Source organism: Cervus elaphus, chromosome 13 (genome assembly GCF_910594005.1).
Source record: "Cervus elaphus chromosome 13, mCerEla1.1, whole genome shotgun sequence".
Taxonomy (NCBI): Eukaryota; Metazoa; Chordata; class Mammalia; order Artiodactyla; family Cervidae; genus Cervus; species Cervus elaphus.
The window spans coordinates 59858355-59875898 of NC_057827.1; the positions used below are offsets into that span (position 1 = coordinate 59858355).

General features: G+C 44.0%; 1 protein-coding gene and 1 non-coding gene across 3 annotated transcripts; one reads left to right on the forward strand and one right to left on the reverse strand.

The window, feature by feature from the left end:
- Positions 1 to 11627: 11627 nt before the first annotated feature.
- Positions 11628 to 13466, forward strand: TMEM251 (transmembrane protein 251). Of its 2 annotated transcripts, none has more exons than XM_043922318.1 (2): positions 11628 to 11752; positions 12646 to 13466. In XM_043922318.1, the coding sequence occupies exon 2, from the start codon at positions 12662 to 12664 to the stop codon at positions 13055 to 13057; it is 396 nt and encodes a 131-aa protein (XP_043778253.1). In that variant the 5' UTR covers positions 11628 to 11752; positions 12646 to 12661; the 3' UTR covers positions 13058 to 13466. The 2 variants fall into 2 exon arrangements, with proteins under 2 accessions (XP_043778253.1, XP_043778252.1); XM_043922317.1 differs by having other exon boundaries at positions 11687 to 12210.
- Positions 13467 to 17165: 3699 nt separating this feature from the next.
- Positions 17166 to 17272, reverse strand: LOC122707280. Its single transcript, XR_006344792.1, has one exon. It is a non-coding gene; the product is annotated as a U6 spliceosomal RNA (small nuclear RNA).
- Positions 17273 to 17544: the final 272 nt, after the last annotated feature.

Here is a 17544-nt window from a genome sequence, read left to right on the forward strand (position 1 = left end):
AAAGAGAAAGTACAAAGGAGAAGTAACAAAAGTGTAGACTCTGTAAAACAAACACAAAAACCAACCAGGAGCTGTCATAGCCTCTGCAATGGCCCCCAGTAGTCTCACCTCTTAGAATTCACACTTTTGTGCCATCTTGTCTCCTTGAAAATGGGCTGGACTTACTGCCTTGCTTCTACTCTAAATTTGAGTAGAATTGGACAGAAGTAATAGGGTGCCACTTTGGAGACAAAAATCATAAAAAAAGACTGTGGCTTCCGTTTTGGGTGCTATCTCTTTTGAATCGCCTGCTTCTGTGGAAATGGTGGACATCAGCTGCTGTGTCACGGGCAGCTATGTGGCAAGGCCCGCATGGGTGAGTCTGAAGATTTCCCAGGCAACGACCAGAGCCCTGACCAACACCTCTGTCAGACAGCCCAAACCTCCCAGTCGCTCCCAGATTCTCCATCCACGGATCCACTGTTTTCAGCCTCTGGAGGCAGTTAGTTGTGCAACAAAGGAGAACAAATGCAATAGCTGCTTGCTGAGCCCTGAGTATGCAGCAGGTACCTTTCCCTGCACGTCCCATTATGAGTCCTGACAATGACTCTGAGTGAGTGCCATAATTATTCCCATTTTCAGTCGAAGAACCTGAAGTCCAAGAAAGGGTTAGTAAACTTGCCCAAACCCATCGAGTTAGAAAATGGTGAAGCTGGAATCTGAATTGAAGTACTCAGGGACCAGAGTCACGCTTAAAACTGCTGCTCAAATTTCACTGGATAGAATTGCATTACTTGCCCGTGCCTAAAAAGAGCAGTTTGGTAAAGAGGACTGAATCATCTTAAACTAAATCAAGATTTACCACCTCCACTGCCTGCAGGGGCTAGGGAAAAGCTAGGTTTCCCCTGAAGTTCACAGTTCTGTAAACTGGGAGAACACATTTGGATTTAGGTACAGAGGAGGAAGGGCTAATGGTTGCTGGCTGGTAGCTAACTATTGTCTCTGCTGCAGCCTAAGCTGGGTTGCATTATTATTATTATTTTGGAGGGAGGGAGCGGGGAGTGGTGATGGATAGGGCTTCAGGGTAAGTGGTCAGAACCTGCTTTACCAGTGATTATATTCTTGTTCTCATCTCCACTCTTGAAGAAGTGCTAGTTCCACTCTGAGCCAAGATACTCTGGAGGCCCTCTGGTACAGTGGTTAAGATCCTTGGCTCTAGAACAAACAGATCTTGGTAGCTCCCAGTTGTTTGACTCCAGGCGAGTCATTTTACCTATCCAAAGGTCTGTTTCCTTCTTTGAAATTAAGCATAGAAATATGCCAATAAGGGTTGTGGTCAGAATTAAATGAGGTAACAAATGTAAAGCATTTAGCACAATGCCTGACACATGGATGTTACTCTTGCTGCTTAGTCGCTGAGTCATGTCTGACTCTGCAATCCCATGCAATGTAGCCCGCCAGGCTCCTCTGTCCATGGGATTTCCCAGGCAAGAATTCTGGAGTGGGTTGCCATTTCCTTTTCCAGGAGATCTTCCTGACCCAGGGATTGAACCCGCGTCTCCTTCATTGACCATCAGATTCTTTACTACTGAGCCATCAAGGAAGCCCTGACTGGTACATAGGAAGAGTTTAACAAATGATATTATATATGCCATCATATTAATTATTATACAGCATTATATATATCATTGTATATACTACAATTATTAGGTATTATTACATCAGAATGCTATGATTAATTAAGAAATATTTATAACCTTCAAAGTATGAAACACCAGGTTGGGCCTATATGAGAATACAACGCACCTTGATATCAGGGAAAATACAGAATCTAGTTAGGGAGTTAGCACACTCATCAAAAGATACCCTGATAATATTTGAGAACACATGTTAAGTGACAAATAGTAGGCATTTAGAGTCTAAATTAAGTCTAAATTAAGAATTTAGAGTCACTTTTTACATTAAGGATATTTAAATAAAGATAATTAGAATGTCTTTTGAGTCACACAGTATTAGAGTTATAAGGGATCATATAACTGGAGAAGGAAACAGCAACCCACTCCAGTATTCTTGCCAGGGAAAACCCATGGATAGAGGAGCCTGGTGGGCTTTTTGGTCCATGGAGTTGCAAGAGTCAGATAGCACTTAGCAACTAAACCAAGGGATCACAGCTTTTGTAGGAAAGTAAACTGAAGTCCAGGAGGAATTAAGTGCTTTTACTTCAGGTCATAGAGCAAACGAGAAGTAGGCGCAGATTTGGGCTCAAGTTTGGGCTTTGACACTAACTAGTGTGTGTTCTTGAGCAAACCAGTCACCTTCCCCGAGCCGCCCTCGCTTCACTGGCAAGACCCCAGCCTTCCAACTTCCAAACCACCTCTCTGGGTGGTGACTAAGAGCCTGACTACCCTATTTTACACTGAATTATTTAACATAGTAGGCTTCCCCAGTGGCTCAGCAGTAAAGAATCTGCCTGTAATGCAGGAGACACGGGTTCAATCCCTGAGTCAGGAAGATATCCTGAAGGAGGGCAAGCAACCCACTCCAGTATTCTCGCCTGGAGAATTCCCATGGACAGAGGAGGCTGGCGGGCCACAGTCCATGGGGTTGCAGAGTCGGACACGGCTGAGCGATAACACACACCATGAACATAAGAAAACGAAGACCTCTGAAAGCAGGCTTGCTGGTAGCAGAGGCAGGAAAGCGTATGGGAACCTATGACAGCTAAGCATTAGTGCTGCTGGCCTAAATGTCGTTCTTTTTAAGAGATTTTCAGAAATTGATCTCTGAAACCAGCTGCTTTTCAATTTGTGAAATGCTCTGACTGGGACTGAAGAGGAATCATGAAGAATGTTTTTCTTTTTTTAAAATATTTATTTATTTGGCCTGTGCCAGGTCTTAGTTGCAGCATGCAGGATTTTTTATTTTCCTTGTAGCATGCTGTACCTCTAGTTGTAGCTTGTGGGATCTAGTTCCCTGACCTGGGCTCCCTGCATCGGGGGTTCAGGGTCATAGCCACTGCACCACCAGGAAGTCCCACCAAAGGTCTTTTTCACTTGTACAGATGGATCATTCCATTTGTCATGGCCAGGCCTCTTTGCCAACATAGGAGATTCTATAAACAACAAGATCTTAGTGTATAACACAGGGAACTGTATTCAGTGTCCTGTGACGGGGAATTCCCTGGTGGTCCAGTGGTGAGGAGACTTGGCGCTTTCACCAAGGTGGCCCTGGTCAGGCTCAATCCCTGGTCAGTTCAGTTCAGTTCAGTCACTCAGTCGAGTCTGACTCTTTGTGACCCCATGGACTGTGGCATGACAGGCTTCCCTGTCCCTTCGCTACCTCCTGAAACTTGCTCAAACTCACATCCATCAAGTCAGTGATGCCATCCAACCATCTCATCCACTGTCATCCCCTTCCCCTCCTGCCTCCAGCATCAGGGTCTTTTCCAAGGAGGCCACTCTTCGCATCAGGTGGCCAAATTATTGGAGTTTCAGCTTCAGCCTCAGTCCTTCCAATGAATATTCAAGACTGATTTCCTTTAGGATCAACTGGTTGGATCTCCTTGCAGACCAAGGGACTCTCAAGAGTCTTCTCCAATACCACAGTTTAAAAGCAGCAATTCTTCGACACTCAGCTTTCTTCATAGTCCAACTCTCACATCCATACATGACTATTGGAAGAACCATAGATTTGACTGGACGAACCTTTGTCAGCAAAGTAATGTCTCTGCTTTTTAACATGCTGTCTAAGTTGATCATAGCTTTTCTTCCAAGGAGTGATTCCACAAGCCAAATGATGTGGCCAAAAGAAAAAGAATTCTGTGATAACCATATGGAAAAGAAGATACAAAAAGAATATATATATATCACTGAATCATTTAGCTGCACAGCAGAAATTGACATTGTAAATCAGCGATGTTGTTGTTGCTTGGTTGCTAAGTCCTGTCTGTCTCTTTCTGCAACCGCATGGACTGCAGCCCACTAGGCTCCTCTGACCATGGAATTCTCCAGGCAAGAACACTGGAGTGGGTTGCCATTTCCTTCTCCAGGGGATCTTCCCAATCCAGGAGTAGAACCCGCCTCTCCAGCATTGCAGGCGGATTCTTTGCTGCTGAGCCACCGGGGAAGCCCCAGTATCATACTTCAAATTTTTTAAAAAAGATTTCTAGAAGGGTCATGGACATAGAGAGGAAGTCACAGTTCCAGATTGAGCATTTAAATATTTTTTCCACATAAAGCCTTGAGAAATTTTCCAGTCTTTGAAGGAGACAGGCATGATGCCACTTATGTAAGAAATAATCCCATTCCCTCCTTTGGCCTGGCCAAGGCCTAACCTGAGTCCTTAACGCCACCTGGTGGTTTGTAGATGAATAAACATTTTGGGGAAGGGCCCTCACTCCAGTTAGTCACTCCCTAATGACTTAATTCCCAGGTCATTTGTTATCTATCTGTGTATATATGTAAGTACCTATGTATATATTTCAACAAACAATTTATTTCAAAATAATTTGATACTTTCAGAAAAGTTACAAAGATAGTACAGAGAATTTTTTTTGTTTCTTGTTTTTTTAGACATTCATCATTTTTATTTAAGTTTCTTTGATTACTAGAGCAGCCAAACAGCTGCTGATGTCTTTTAGCTACAGATATTTTTTTTCCCCTTGGGCTATTCAGTAGGTCCTTGTTGGCTATTCACGTTACATATAGCAGTGTGTCTGTGTCAACACCATGCTGCCTAACTATCCCTCCCCACTTACCTTTCCCCTCTGGTAACCATAATATTCGTTCTCTAAGTCTGGAGTCTGCTTCTGTTTTGTAAATAAGTTTATTTGTATCTTTTTATTTTTAAGATTCTGCATATAAGCAACAATCATATGATATTTGTCCTTCTCAGTTCAGAGACTTTGTGTATACTCACGTAGTTTCTCCTTTTAACAGCTTTCATTACTATGGTAATTTGTCACCTCCAAGAAACCACCTTGATATGTTACTAGTCACTACACTCCAGAGCATATTCAGATTTCACTGTTCCACTGAGATCCTTTGTCTGTTCCAAAAGCCTGTCCAGAATACCATACCACATTTAGTTACCAGGTCTCCTGACTCTCCTTTGGTCTTTGACAGTTTCCCAGTCTTTTCTTGTTTTTCCCGATCTTGATAGTTCTGAGGAGTGTTGGTCAGGTCTTTTGTAGAACGTTCCTCAGTGTAAATTAACCTGGTGTTTTGCTCAGACTAGACTGGGTTATAGGTTCTGAGGATGTGAAGCGCCCTTGTCGTTACATCATATCAGAGACACATGCCATCAACGTGACTGATCCCTGATATTAACCTTGATGGAGCAAGGTAGTCCTTGCCACACTTCTTCACTGAAAAGTTCTTGTTTTTCCTTTCCATATTCTATGTCTAAATTCAGTCCACGTTTTAAAAGGGGACAGGAATAAAGTCCACCCCCTATCTCACACACTAGTAAAGTAATACTCAAAACTCCAAGCCAGGCTTCAGCAATATGTGAACCGTGAACTTCCAGATGTTCAAGCTGGTTTTAGAAAAGGCAGAGGAACCAGAGATCAAATTGCCAACATCCGCTGGATCATCGAAAAAGCAAGAGAGTTCCAGAAAAACATCTATTTCTGCTTTATTGACTATGCCAAAGCCTTTGACTGTGTGGATCACAATAAACTGTGGAAAATTCTGAAAGAGATGGGAATACCAGACCACCTGATCTGCCTCTTGAGAAACCTGTATGCGGGTCAGAAGCAACAGTTAGAACTGGACATGGACCAACAGACTGGTTCCAAATAGGAAAAGGAGTACGTCAAGGCTGTATATTGTCACCCTGCCTATTTAACTTATATGCAGAGTACATCATGAGAAATGCTGGGCTGGAGGAAGCACAAGCTGGAATCAAGATTGCCGGGAGAAATATCAATAACCTGAGATATGCACATGACACCACCCTTATGGCAGAAAGTGAAGAAGAACTAAAGAGCCTCTTGACGAAAGTGAAAGAGGAGAGTGAAAAAGTTGGCTTAAAGCTCAACATTCAGAAAACTAAGATCATGGCATCCGGTCCCATCACTTCATGGCAAATAGATGGGAAACAGTGGAAACAGTGGCTGACTTTTTTTTTCTGGGCTCCAAAATCACTGCAGATGGTGACTGCAGCCATGAAATTAAAAGACGCTTACTCCTTGGAAGGAAAATTATGACCAATCTAGACCGCATATTAAAAAGCAGAGACATTACTTTGTCAACAAAGGTCTGTCTAGTCAAGGCTATGGTTTTTCCAGTGGTCATGTATGGATGTGAGAGTTGGACTATAATAAAAGTTGAGCGTAGAAGAATTGATGTTTTTGAACTGTGGTGTTGGAGAAGACTCTTCAGAGTCCCTTGGACTGCAAGGAGATCCAACCAGTCCATCCTAAAGGAAATCAGTGCTGGGTGTTCATTGGAAGGACTGATGTTGAAGCTGAAACTCCAATACTTTGGCCACCTGATGCAAAGAGCTGACTTATTTGAAAAGACCCTGATGCTGGGAAAGATTGAGGGCAGGAGGAGGAGGAGGGGGCAACAGAGGATGAGATGGTTGGATGGCATCACCAACTCAATGGACATGGGTTTGGGTGGACTCTGGGAGTTGGTGATGGACAGGGAGGCCTGGCCTGCTGCAATTCATGGGGTCGCAAAGAGTCGGACACAACGGAGCAACTGAACTGAACTGAAAGGGGGAAATAGTTACACAAACGATTTGAAATTCTTCTGAAGAAAAACTGGACTTTTCTCCCACATTTACTTAGAATGAACTCATGTATGTTTCTTTTGTACTCTGGGTTATAACCCCATATTACCCTATACAGTTTGTTCCTCAAATTGTGGCTATTGCCAGGGGGAGCTCTTTCAGGGTCGCTCCTGTCACCAACTGATTTTTGCTCCATAGAAACATTTTTTGCATATTTATTTTTCATGTAAAAAACAACCATTTAGAAAACTAAGAAACAACCCAAAGAAAACCAAATTATCCTTATAACCCCATCATTTTGACACAGTTGGTTAGCCTTTTGGTGTTCTCTTTGTCTTTTATGTTTTTTAAATATAGCTTTTAAAGAATATCTGCTTCATAACTATGCATGATTTCTTAAACATGAGTGCCATTTTTTACAATTATGTAGTGTTTACCAGATGCACATGTTAGAACACCTTAAGAAAAGCTCTCTGGAGTCAGACTGTGCCTCCCCCACCCTCTGGTCACTGAATCTTTGAGTCTCAATCCTCTCATCCGTAAAAGAGAGGAAGTGATGATAAGTTTTTCACAAAACTTAACAAAGCAGCACATAGTTGATTAAGATCAAGGACTCGAAACAGACGGCCCAAGTATAAATCCTGACGCTGCCACTTAGTTAGGAAAGCCTGGGCAAGTTACTTGACTTCTCTTTGCCTCCCTTTCATCTGTAAAGTGGGAAAACAAAAAGCTTTGCTTTCAGTATTGTTGGAGGACCAAATGCACTCGGTGGTGTTCAGTGCTTAGTCCACAGCAAGTGTTCAAAGTCAGCTGTTATTGACTCTGGGTAGATCTCTCTCCATGGCTGGGCTTATAACCTAAATTTAATTATACAATCACCCCCCTCCATCTCAATGCTTCACATGCAGGAGGGGTGCAGCATTTATTAACACCTATGTGTGCACACATTCACAATGTCTGTCAGCAAAACACAGCTAATACCACTTCCTAAGATGGCAAATGACTATATGCATATAAACAAGATCGGAGTTATATCTCTGATTTTATCCAGAGTCTATGTGTCATCTCCTGTTTAGCTTCATTTTCCTCACTTTTGGGTTTCCTTGGTGGCTCAGATAGTAAAGAATCGGGTTTGATCCCTGGATCAGGAAGATCCTTTGAAGAAGGGAATGGCTAGCCTCTTCAAAGTTCTTTACTGGAGAATTCCATGGACAAAGGAGTCTGGTTGTCTACAGTCCACAGGGTCACAATGAGTTGGACATAACAAAGTGACAAACACACTTTATTACACACTTGTATTTGACAAGTTAAAATTACATACATTTAAGGAGGTGCAACAAGATGGTCTGATATGTATTTAACCTTCTGTAGGGGGAACACAGGTGAATTTATGAAGAATGAAAGCATGATATTTATTCATTACAGAAACATTATACTATGACTTTGTATCTAAACCCAAAAGTGTATATCCCAAAACTGGTTCTTTGGGGATATTTTTATTAAAGACTTTCAGTATGATCTTTCAGCAATTTTCAACTTTCATGCTTTCATTCTTCCTTTTTGAGACCAAATCACTAGCCCATGTCCACCCTCCCTGCTGCCCACTGGTTTCACAGGTTCTCATGCTCCTCATTACAGCGTCCAGTTGGCAGTAGTGTTTAAGAAAGATGTTGTCTAGGGACTTTTCTGGTGGTCAACGGTTTGGACTCCGCACTCTCACTGCTGAGGGCCTGGGTTCAATGCCTAGTCAGGGAACTAGATCCCATATGCCACAACTAAAAACAAGATCCTGAGTGCCACAACTAGAGATTTTGCATGCTGCCTGCATGCTGCAACTAAGACCAGTCACAGCCAAATAAATATGTTCGTTCGTTCATTTGTTTTAAAAAAAGAAAGATGTAGTCCACACTAATTATTAAATGTTGTTAACAATCTGCCCGACTTCCCTTGTGAGGCTGGGTCCAGACACCCTTAGGACTGTTTCTCTTTCTTGGCAGTGGGAAGAACACGGGTCTTGCAGTAAGGCAGATGACAGAATTCTGAAACTAGTTGTTTCCCCATTTTGCAGGATTTTTACAAGGATTAAGTGAGGAAGTACATGGACCATTTAGTCTAGTTTGCCATCCAGAGGTATGCAATGATCCTGTCTTTCCCTTCACCCTCCAGATTCAACACATTGATACCTTGGGACCTGCTACTTGCAATCATTTGTGCAGTCTCATTTCATTCCATTGTGCTTCAGGAGAAGGTCCCACCAGCATTCTCAGTTTGAAAACTACTCCCTACCCCTGGGCACCAGGAGGAAAGTGTCCAAGGGACTAAGTGTCCAAAGGACTAAGACTGTGCAAATTCAGTGGCTTTCAGATTCATGCTTTTGGAACACCTTGTTCAAGTGAAATCGCTCTTGGAAACCTGGCATAAACAAAATAGGTAAAAAGGTCATTTTATTCACATTTGTTTATTTTATAAATTCACATCTATAATTGAACTGAATTCAATCTATAATTGAATGCAACCTATTAATATGACATTCACAACTAGATGCTTTGATGACGCACATGAGAAATCTGGGGTTAGAGATGGCAGCTGCAAACTCACCAACTACAGCATTGAATTCTGCCTCTTGTTTTGATGGCATAGATTCCTATTCACACAGAAAATAAAAACCACCGCTCATGATCTTCATGATTAATATAGGGCCAAACTTACCTAACTGGACATCCTTGGTGGCTCAGATGTAAAGAATCTGCCTGCAGTGCTGGAAACCCGGGTTCAATCCCTGGGTCGGGAAGATCCCTTGGAGAAGGGAATGGCAACCCACTCCAGTGTTCTTGCCTGGAGAATTCCATGGACAGAGGAGCCTGGCGGGCTACAGTCCATGGGGTTGCATAGTCAGACATGACTGAGTGACTAACACACACATGCACACCTAAAAACTACCTATGACGCATCATCACATCGGACAGCTATACTGGCCGCCCTACTATCACACAAGCCGACATCTGAAGGAGATCTGATCAGCACGTGCACCTGAGCCACGCCCGGACGTCCTCTCAGAGTATCACATGTGTGTAGTGATGACACTTTCTGTACAACTGTGAATGACTGAAAAACAAATCCATGGCTACACCCTTCTAATCAATGACTAGAGAGACATTTAGGAGACATCACACAGGCACAGAAATGACAAAGGATTATACGAAGAACTGCACAAACATGAGTTACTCGGCAGCACAAGGTAGGTTACTGTCTATCACTGAGTATACAGACTGTTCTGCCTCTATGCTCTGCTTGCTGAAGATGGCCCTTCCTGATTTCCCAAGATTCAGGTGAAATGTCCCTCAAGTCCTGCCTGGAGGAGGGCATCCTCCTCCTCTTCAGCTGCCTCTTCATACTTTATTAGTGTCAGTAACTCTACGAAGCCTGCCTGCGCGGTGTTCCGTGGACTGCTCCAGTAAGGACCTGCTCCATGTTCACTCAAAGGCTCCTCTCTCTACCAGTTTCTGTAGTCAAGTCTCCAGCCTTAGTACCTAAGCAATTTTCTCCCTCCTTCTCCTAAGTGGTCAGGTATTTGACCTGCAACTCCCAGAGCCTGCAGGCATTCAGGAGTTGTGAGTAAAGGATTGTTTATCTGGAGGACACAAATGATACTGGATGCTGGGTCTCTAAAGCTCTCTAGCAATCGCCTTCTTTTTTCAGCATCTTACGTCTTTCATAACCTCATCATTTGGGTAGTATGAAACAGCCAGGATTCACTCTTCTTCTGGCTCTGGAGGATCACTGCCTGAGAAAACTTTCGGTTTTTTGTATTTCAGGTGTTGAAGGGCAGGCTGAAGAGCCTCAAGAACTGTCAGCCATCAAAGGGGCCCGCATTCCTAGGATCACATCCTAGTGTAGATCAAAGGGTCGTTTCCATAGGCAAGAGCTCTGGTAAACTCACCCTCACCCTAACCTAACAATGTCACGCCCTCCCCCTCTAAGAGTTCATTTAATCTGCTTAAAAATTCACTATCTGGATTAGGGGGCTTAATGATCACTCTTCAGGCACCCCCGCCTCCGGATATCTCCTTAGGGACCAGAGCAAGATTTGTCTCCTCAGTAAGTCATATTAAGGCTACATTCCTGATCTCGTCCCTCCGGGACGATGTCCCGAGGAGTCGGTACTCCCCCAAGGGGGCTACACCAGCTCGCAGATTTCTGCCACATCACAGGTCTGGGCGATGTCGGCAACCAAAGGCGCTTTCCGTGAGTTCACATCCATCTCCCTACACCAGTCTCCTAAGAGCCTCAGCGTCATGGTGCCCCAAACAACAGATTTAAATTCCAATTTTTCCCACACCACTGATACCACCGCAATTCACAGTATTTCTTCGCGGTACTAGAGTTAAGTCTGGTCAATGTCCGGAGTTTCGACGGGCTGCGAGGACGAGGCAGTCAGGTCAGTTTGAAGGTGTCAATGAATGACCCGAGACTCGAGCCCGGAGAAGGCCCGCGCACCCGCGCCTGCGGCCAGTCCCACTGCGGCAAGGAGTCACCGGAACATCTCGGAGCCTCGGGTCTAGCTGTCGGTGTCCATCGCCTGCAGTCGAGGCACCAGGGCCTGCTCGCGACGCTTCCCGGACCACTAGGCCCGAGGAACGCTAGGGCCGGCCTCTTCTTCACTCGACGCACACCCGAGGAGGATAGCAGAGGCGCGCCGCGGGACAGCTGACCGCCCGACGCTGCGGAGTTTTCCGCGGGGCGAAACAGCTGGGGAACCAGAATCGCGAGAGAAGCACTAGGGCGAAGCTTTGAGGAGGGCTGAAGCGGCCAGGCCCGGACGGCCGCCCACCAGAAGGGGCTCTTTGCCACCACCCGCGCCTCCGCAACTTTTGCCAACGAGACAGCAGGAGCGATTGGAGCGCGCTGGAGGAGGTGTTGCCGCGGCCTGACGTCACGGGGAGGGGGCGGGGCACGCGCGCTTCCGGCCTGAGCCGGAAGCCCCGAGTGTGGCAGCATCCGGGACGGCGGGCAGGCGGGCCAACCCGGACAGGAGGTGAGACCCGGGACCTGCCCAGCTCTGCAACCTCGGCCGGTGGCCGCTGCCCGGCACTGGGCTCTCGGCGCTGCAAGGCGGAGAGGCCCGGGTCTGGCGCCGCCTGCGCAGCCCTGGTCGCGGCCAGCGGTCCCCGCTGCGCGACAGGGGGCGGGGCCGGCTGCAGGGAAGGCCCAGGTGTCGGGGGAAGCCTCCCGGCTGGGCCGAGCAACACAGGCTGGAGCTCGGGCAGCAGCGACGGGGGCCAGCCCGCCGCGTGACCGGCTGCAGTCACGCTGTGCTTAATCACACTTAGTCTTTGCTCCAGGCTGGCCGTGCTCACCATTCTCCCAGCCGGTGACCCCGGGGGATTTCTTTTATGGTGGCTTTTTCTCTGAAATGCCAAAGCAACCCGATTATTCAGAACTGAGTGACTCTTTAACGCTTGCCGTGGGAACAGGAAGATTTTCGGGACCACTGTAAGTGTTTAAGAGTTACTGTCTTAACTTGGGGGCTCCGACATAGGTTTGACTTGAAGAACCAAGCATTCATGTCTGCAGCAATACTATTAAATCAGAAAATATCTTAACTGTTAACAGTGAAATGTTCCGTAGGAAATTAATTACAGTTTAAGGGGCGGTGTGCTGGACCTGTTTAAGTCAGATATAGTGATTTATCTGTGGGCTTCAATAAAAAGCATGCTCAATATATAATGAAACTTTATCATATCTATTACATAAAACAACCTGTAAGTTGTTTACATTTCTTAATATATGTAAATTTAGTTATTTAAAACCTCAAGTGCGTTATGGGGTATTTTAGAGCTCACTGGGGAAAAAAAGTTAAGTATATTTGGAATAGTTGCCATGACAGCATTACTAGACCCTAACTGAGTTGTTGTTTTTAATTGGAAGGCACAGAGCATGGAGAATGATGAATTTCCGTCAGCGGATGGGATGGATCGGAGTGGGACTGTATCTATTAGCAAGTGCAGCAGCATTTTACTACGTTTTTGAAATCAATGAGACTTACAACAGGCTGGCCTTGGAACACATTCAACAGCACCCAGAGGAGCCCCTTGAAGGAACCACGTGGACACACTCCTTGAAAACTCGGTTACTCTCCCTGCCTTTTTGGTTCTGGACAATTGTTTTTCTGATACCTTACTTACAGATGTTTTTATTCCTTTACTCTTGTACAAGAGCTGACCCCAAAACGGTGGGCTACTGTATCATTCCCATATGCTTGGCAGTTATATGCAATCGCCACCAAGCATTTGTCAAGGCTTCTAATCAGATCAGCAGACTACAACTGATTGACACATAAAATCTGTCATCATTTTTTCCTTACAAGTACAAAACTGCCAGTACGATATGGAGCCTGATCACAAGACTGCAGTTTCTTCACAGATCTCAGGAAGTTGTGGTGGGGCAGAAGCTTTTTAAAGAATGTGGCTAGGGGGCTAACTTTATCTGAATAATGAATTTTTAGGTGAAGACTGAGAATCAGTACTACAAAATCATGTGGATGACTTCAGATTTTGGAAGTAAAATTTTATCTGTTATTTGCATTCCTTAGAAACTTGAATAAGTACCTGGACTCATATTTTTATTTTACTGTGCAACATAGTGATAATTCAGAAAATTTTCCTTTGGGGAAAAATGAATATGAACATTTCCATTGTGCTTAATGTAAAAAGGTCCAAACATGGTCATAAAATTTAAATTTTATACAATTACTTGGCTTGCTTTAAAATTCTTCAAACTAAAACACCAGTTCATCCCATTGTAGCTAAGGCACTATGCTCATTTGCTACTAGCTTGTGAGAAATTGGTATGAAATTATTGAGGTGATGGGTGTCTTGAGAAGCAAAATGTGATCTTCCTTTTGGTAATGATACCGGCGCTATCCATTAGCTAGAATTATTAATGCAACTTAAAAAAAAAAAACTACTTGGGGAAAGACAATGTTTGAAAGCTGAGCAATCTAACATATAGAAGGTGGAAACAAGGTGTCCAATGAAAATAGTTCAGTCCCTGTCAGATGTGTGCTGTCTAAACGATGCTCTCAAGTCACCATCCCTCTGATTTTCTTTTCTGCCTAAGGTCTAGTCTTCAGGCAATAGGTTAACTGCATGAAGATGTGATCCCTGTACTGCCTCTTTTGCATTTGTACTCACTACCTCATGTCTGGTAACAATACAAATAACTGAAAAATGGAAAACTAGATTTTAGGATTTTTTTTTTCCTTTTTTTTTCTGGGTGAGATCAAGATATATTTTTATAGTTATGTCATCAATACCAGAGAAATGTTTTACACTGATTTTTAATAAGAATCGTAACATTTTTTGGTGCTTCTCTTGGGCTCTAAGAGCTTTAACATGAATCAACTCATTTAGTCCTCCAATAGCCCTATGAAATAAGTTATTATTATCCAGATTTTACATTAAGGACAGTGAGCCGCAGTTCTGTAACTTGCCGGAGGTCACATAGCCAAGAAGCAAAGCCAGAGTCTAACCTGGCATCTGATGCCTTTAGTCCTAATCCCTGAGCTGTAGGGCTTCTCACAGATGACAGATGTTTCAGCACTGGGTACTGTCTGCCTAACCATGCTAATAAATGGAAAAGAACTGAGAAAGGTTTTTCTCAATTTGTATGAACCACTGAAAATCAAAAAGTTTTCAAGCAACTTCAAGTCAGGTTTGACCAGAATGGAAGGCTGAGCATTCCATAGGAAGCTTTTACTTGAAAGATAAAGCAGGTGCCATTGTAACTCAGGAGAGGCACAATAAGATTCTTCTCCAGTAGTCTCATTTCTCTCCTTTACTACTTCCAAAGGTCTAGTTACTGAAATGTTTTTTTGCTATAAGACGCTAATACACTGAGTCTTCAAATTAAGCAACAGTTTGAAATATGTGTTTTTCCAAGGGTCAGGTAACCAAATCACTTGCATCTTTTGAGTACTTACTAAAAGTTTGCATGGCTGCAGGCAGATTCCTGAGATATACACATTCATGCTGCATTAGAGTTCTATGATGCAAGCACGTGTTGGTACTAGTACCACTTTACAGAAGAGGAAACGAGGAAGCCTGAGGCACACAGAATTAATAACTTGCTGTTGGTCACACCGCTAGTGGAAGAGCCAGGATTTGAACCCAGGCTAATCTGGCTTCAGATCTCCAGCTACATCATTCTACTATACTGCTTATCAAAAGACATTAAGAAGTCACTGCACAGTTTCTTGTTTTATTTGATTTGTCCTAAGGCAGTGCTAGTTTGGAAATCGTTTAAGAACATTATTTCCATCACTTTTTGTTTTACAAATGATGTAATGAAAGGTTTGTGAGTTTGCTATTTGTCTTGTAGTAATTCCTTATTTTATTGAGGTAGACTTTCTTAGACTTAAAATTCTAGTATTTTGGAATTTGCTAAGTAAACACTCAGTCCTTTTTTTTTTTTGCCATGCAGAGCACCATGCAGGATTTTCATTCCCCAAGCAGGGATTGAACCTGTGCTCCCTACAGTGGGGGCATGGAGTCCTAACCACTGGACTGCCAGGGAATTTGGGGACATTTTCTGGTTTTAAAGACGCTACATGGAGAAGGAAATGGCAACCCACTCCAGTGTTCTTGACTGGGAAATCCCATGGACAGAGGAACCTGGCCTCCATGGGGTCATGTCTGAAGAGTCAGACATGACTGAGGGGAGGAAACGGTCCCACAAAAGTTGAGGCACTTGTCAAGGCCCCTCTAGAGCCCGTAACCACAACTACTGAGCCCAAGTGTACAACTACTGAAGCCCACGCACCCCAGAGGCTGTGCTCTGCAACAAGAGAAGCCACCACGATGAGAAGCCCACACACCGCAACTCTCCCACATGCTGCAACTAGAGAGGAGCCCTGTTTGCCGCAACTAGAGAAAAGCCCATGCAGCAACTGAAGACCCTGCATGGACAAAAAGTCATTAAAAAAAAAAACAAAACACGACAGTTTTAAAGGGAAAAACGTGATTCCCTTAGAATTTGATTCTACTTCAAACAAAGCTTTCATAAATTTCAAACAAAATTTCATAATCATTTTTCTTTGGGAAAGTGGAATCATCAGATAAAGTGCTCTGAAGTGACAGCACCCACAGAATAATCAAACCTGTATGTTTGTTCACCATGAGTTGTGTTAAAGTCTTTGTTAGAATTATCTACTGCTGATTTTCTTCTTGATGGATTTAACATTCTCAATCTAACACTGGCAGAAAAGGTTACCACAATACCACATGACTGATTTTTGCATCAAATATGTACCATACTTTATAAGTTCTCCAATATGCTTATAATGTTTTACATAATTCTAGACCATGGTTGGGAATCATCATGCATTGATATTGTTGTTTTGGTCTAAGGCAGTGAGTAGGTCTTGAACTGTGTCTGAATATTAGAATCACTCAAGGAAATAAACAAAACTGCAAAACTCCTCATATAAACAATGCTAGGATCCCTTCCCAGCTATCAATCCCTGGGAGAGGGGCCAAGGCAATCATGTTTTGAGAGCTCTTCAAGCAAGTCTGTTAGGGTTGAGAGTCACTGCACTGGAGTGTTGTTTTATTTTTTTCTTTTGGGCCAGGGGTTTTTATGCACCATAAAGCCTCAACTGTTAGTCATTGAGAGTTCTCTTTAGAACAGTGTTAACAAACATTTCATGGTAGGCTCACGCCAGCTGTTTGAATTCTGCAAATCTTTAAAAAGGTGTCTATATATCCTTTTTCAAAATATTTTCCCCCAAGGTTTAAATACACTTGTTACAAGGAGCCCTACTGAGCAGAGCCTTATAAACTAATATGTGTGGTCCTGGGATGTCAGCCATGGAGAGAGGTCATGAAGGTCAGATGCAGAAGGTCACTGTAACTGAAGGCCAAGTTCTAGGGGAGGCCAGCCAGGAATGCAGTAGACATGATCAGTTCAGGCTGGGGGTGGCCAGGTCACAGATAAAGGAGAGGACTCCTGCTTCTTGTAGTTCTCCAGGTGTGGCAAGGCCCAGCCCCAGGCAGGAGGAAACAGGAAGCAGGAGCTGGGCCCAGTGGCAACATCCACGGTCCTGACTGCTCCTGTAGTGGCTCGGAATGGATCTGGGCACGGGGCACTGGGAGCTGCAGGCCGGGCATGTCAGGACCCTCAGTGGCAGGGATGTCAGTGTAGACAGGACCACACCAGGTAGACTGCAGACAGCTGCCAGCCCAAGCTCACGGTGGGGAACGAGATGTCTGTATTTTCTGATTCTAATTCCTATCGTCCAATTTATCCTGAACACACTTCTGTCAGGTTTTTGTCTCTGACTCTATCAAAGTCGCTCTCTTGTCAACAGGTTGCCAGTCATTTACATATAACTAAACCCAGTGTCAAGTCTCAGTCTTCAAATTTTTTTTTTTTTGGTTTAAGCTGTGCCTAAAAATATGGAACACTTCACGAATTTGCGTGTCATCCTTGCGCAGGGGCCATGCTAATCTTCTCTGTATCGTTCCAATTTTAGTATATGTGCTGCCAAAGCAAGCACTCAAATTACTTTTTTTGGCCATGCCATTCCTTGGGGGATCTTGGTTTCCTGACCAGAGACTGAACCCACACCCTTGGCACTGAAAGCATGGAATCCTAACCACTGGACCATCAGGGAACTCCCCCTCAAATTACTTCTGGACACACTCCCTTGTCTTTGAAGTATTTTCTTCTGTTGGCTTCTGGAACAGTACTGCTCAGTAGAATTTTAGTGATGATGTAAATGTCCTCTATCTGTCCTGTCCCTGTCAACAGCCAGAAGCCACATGAAAC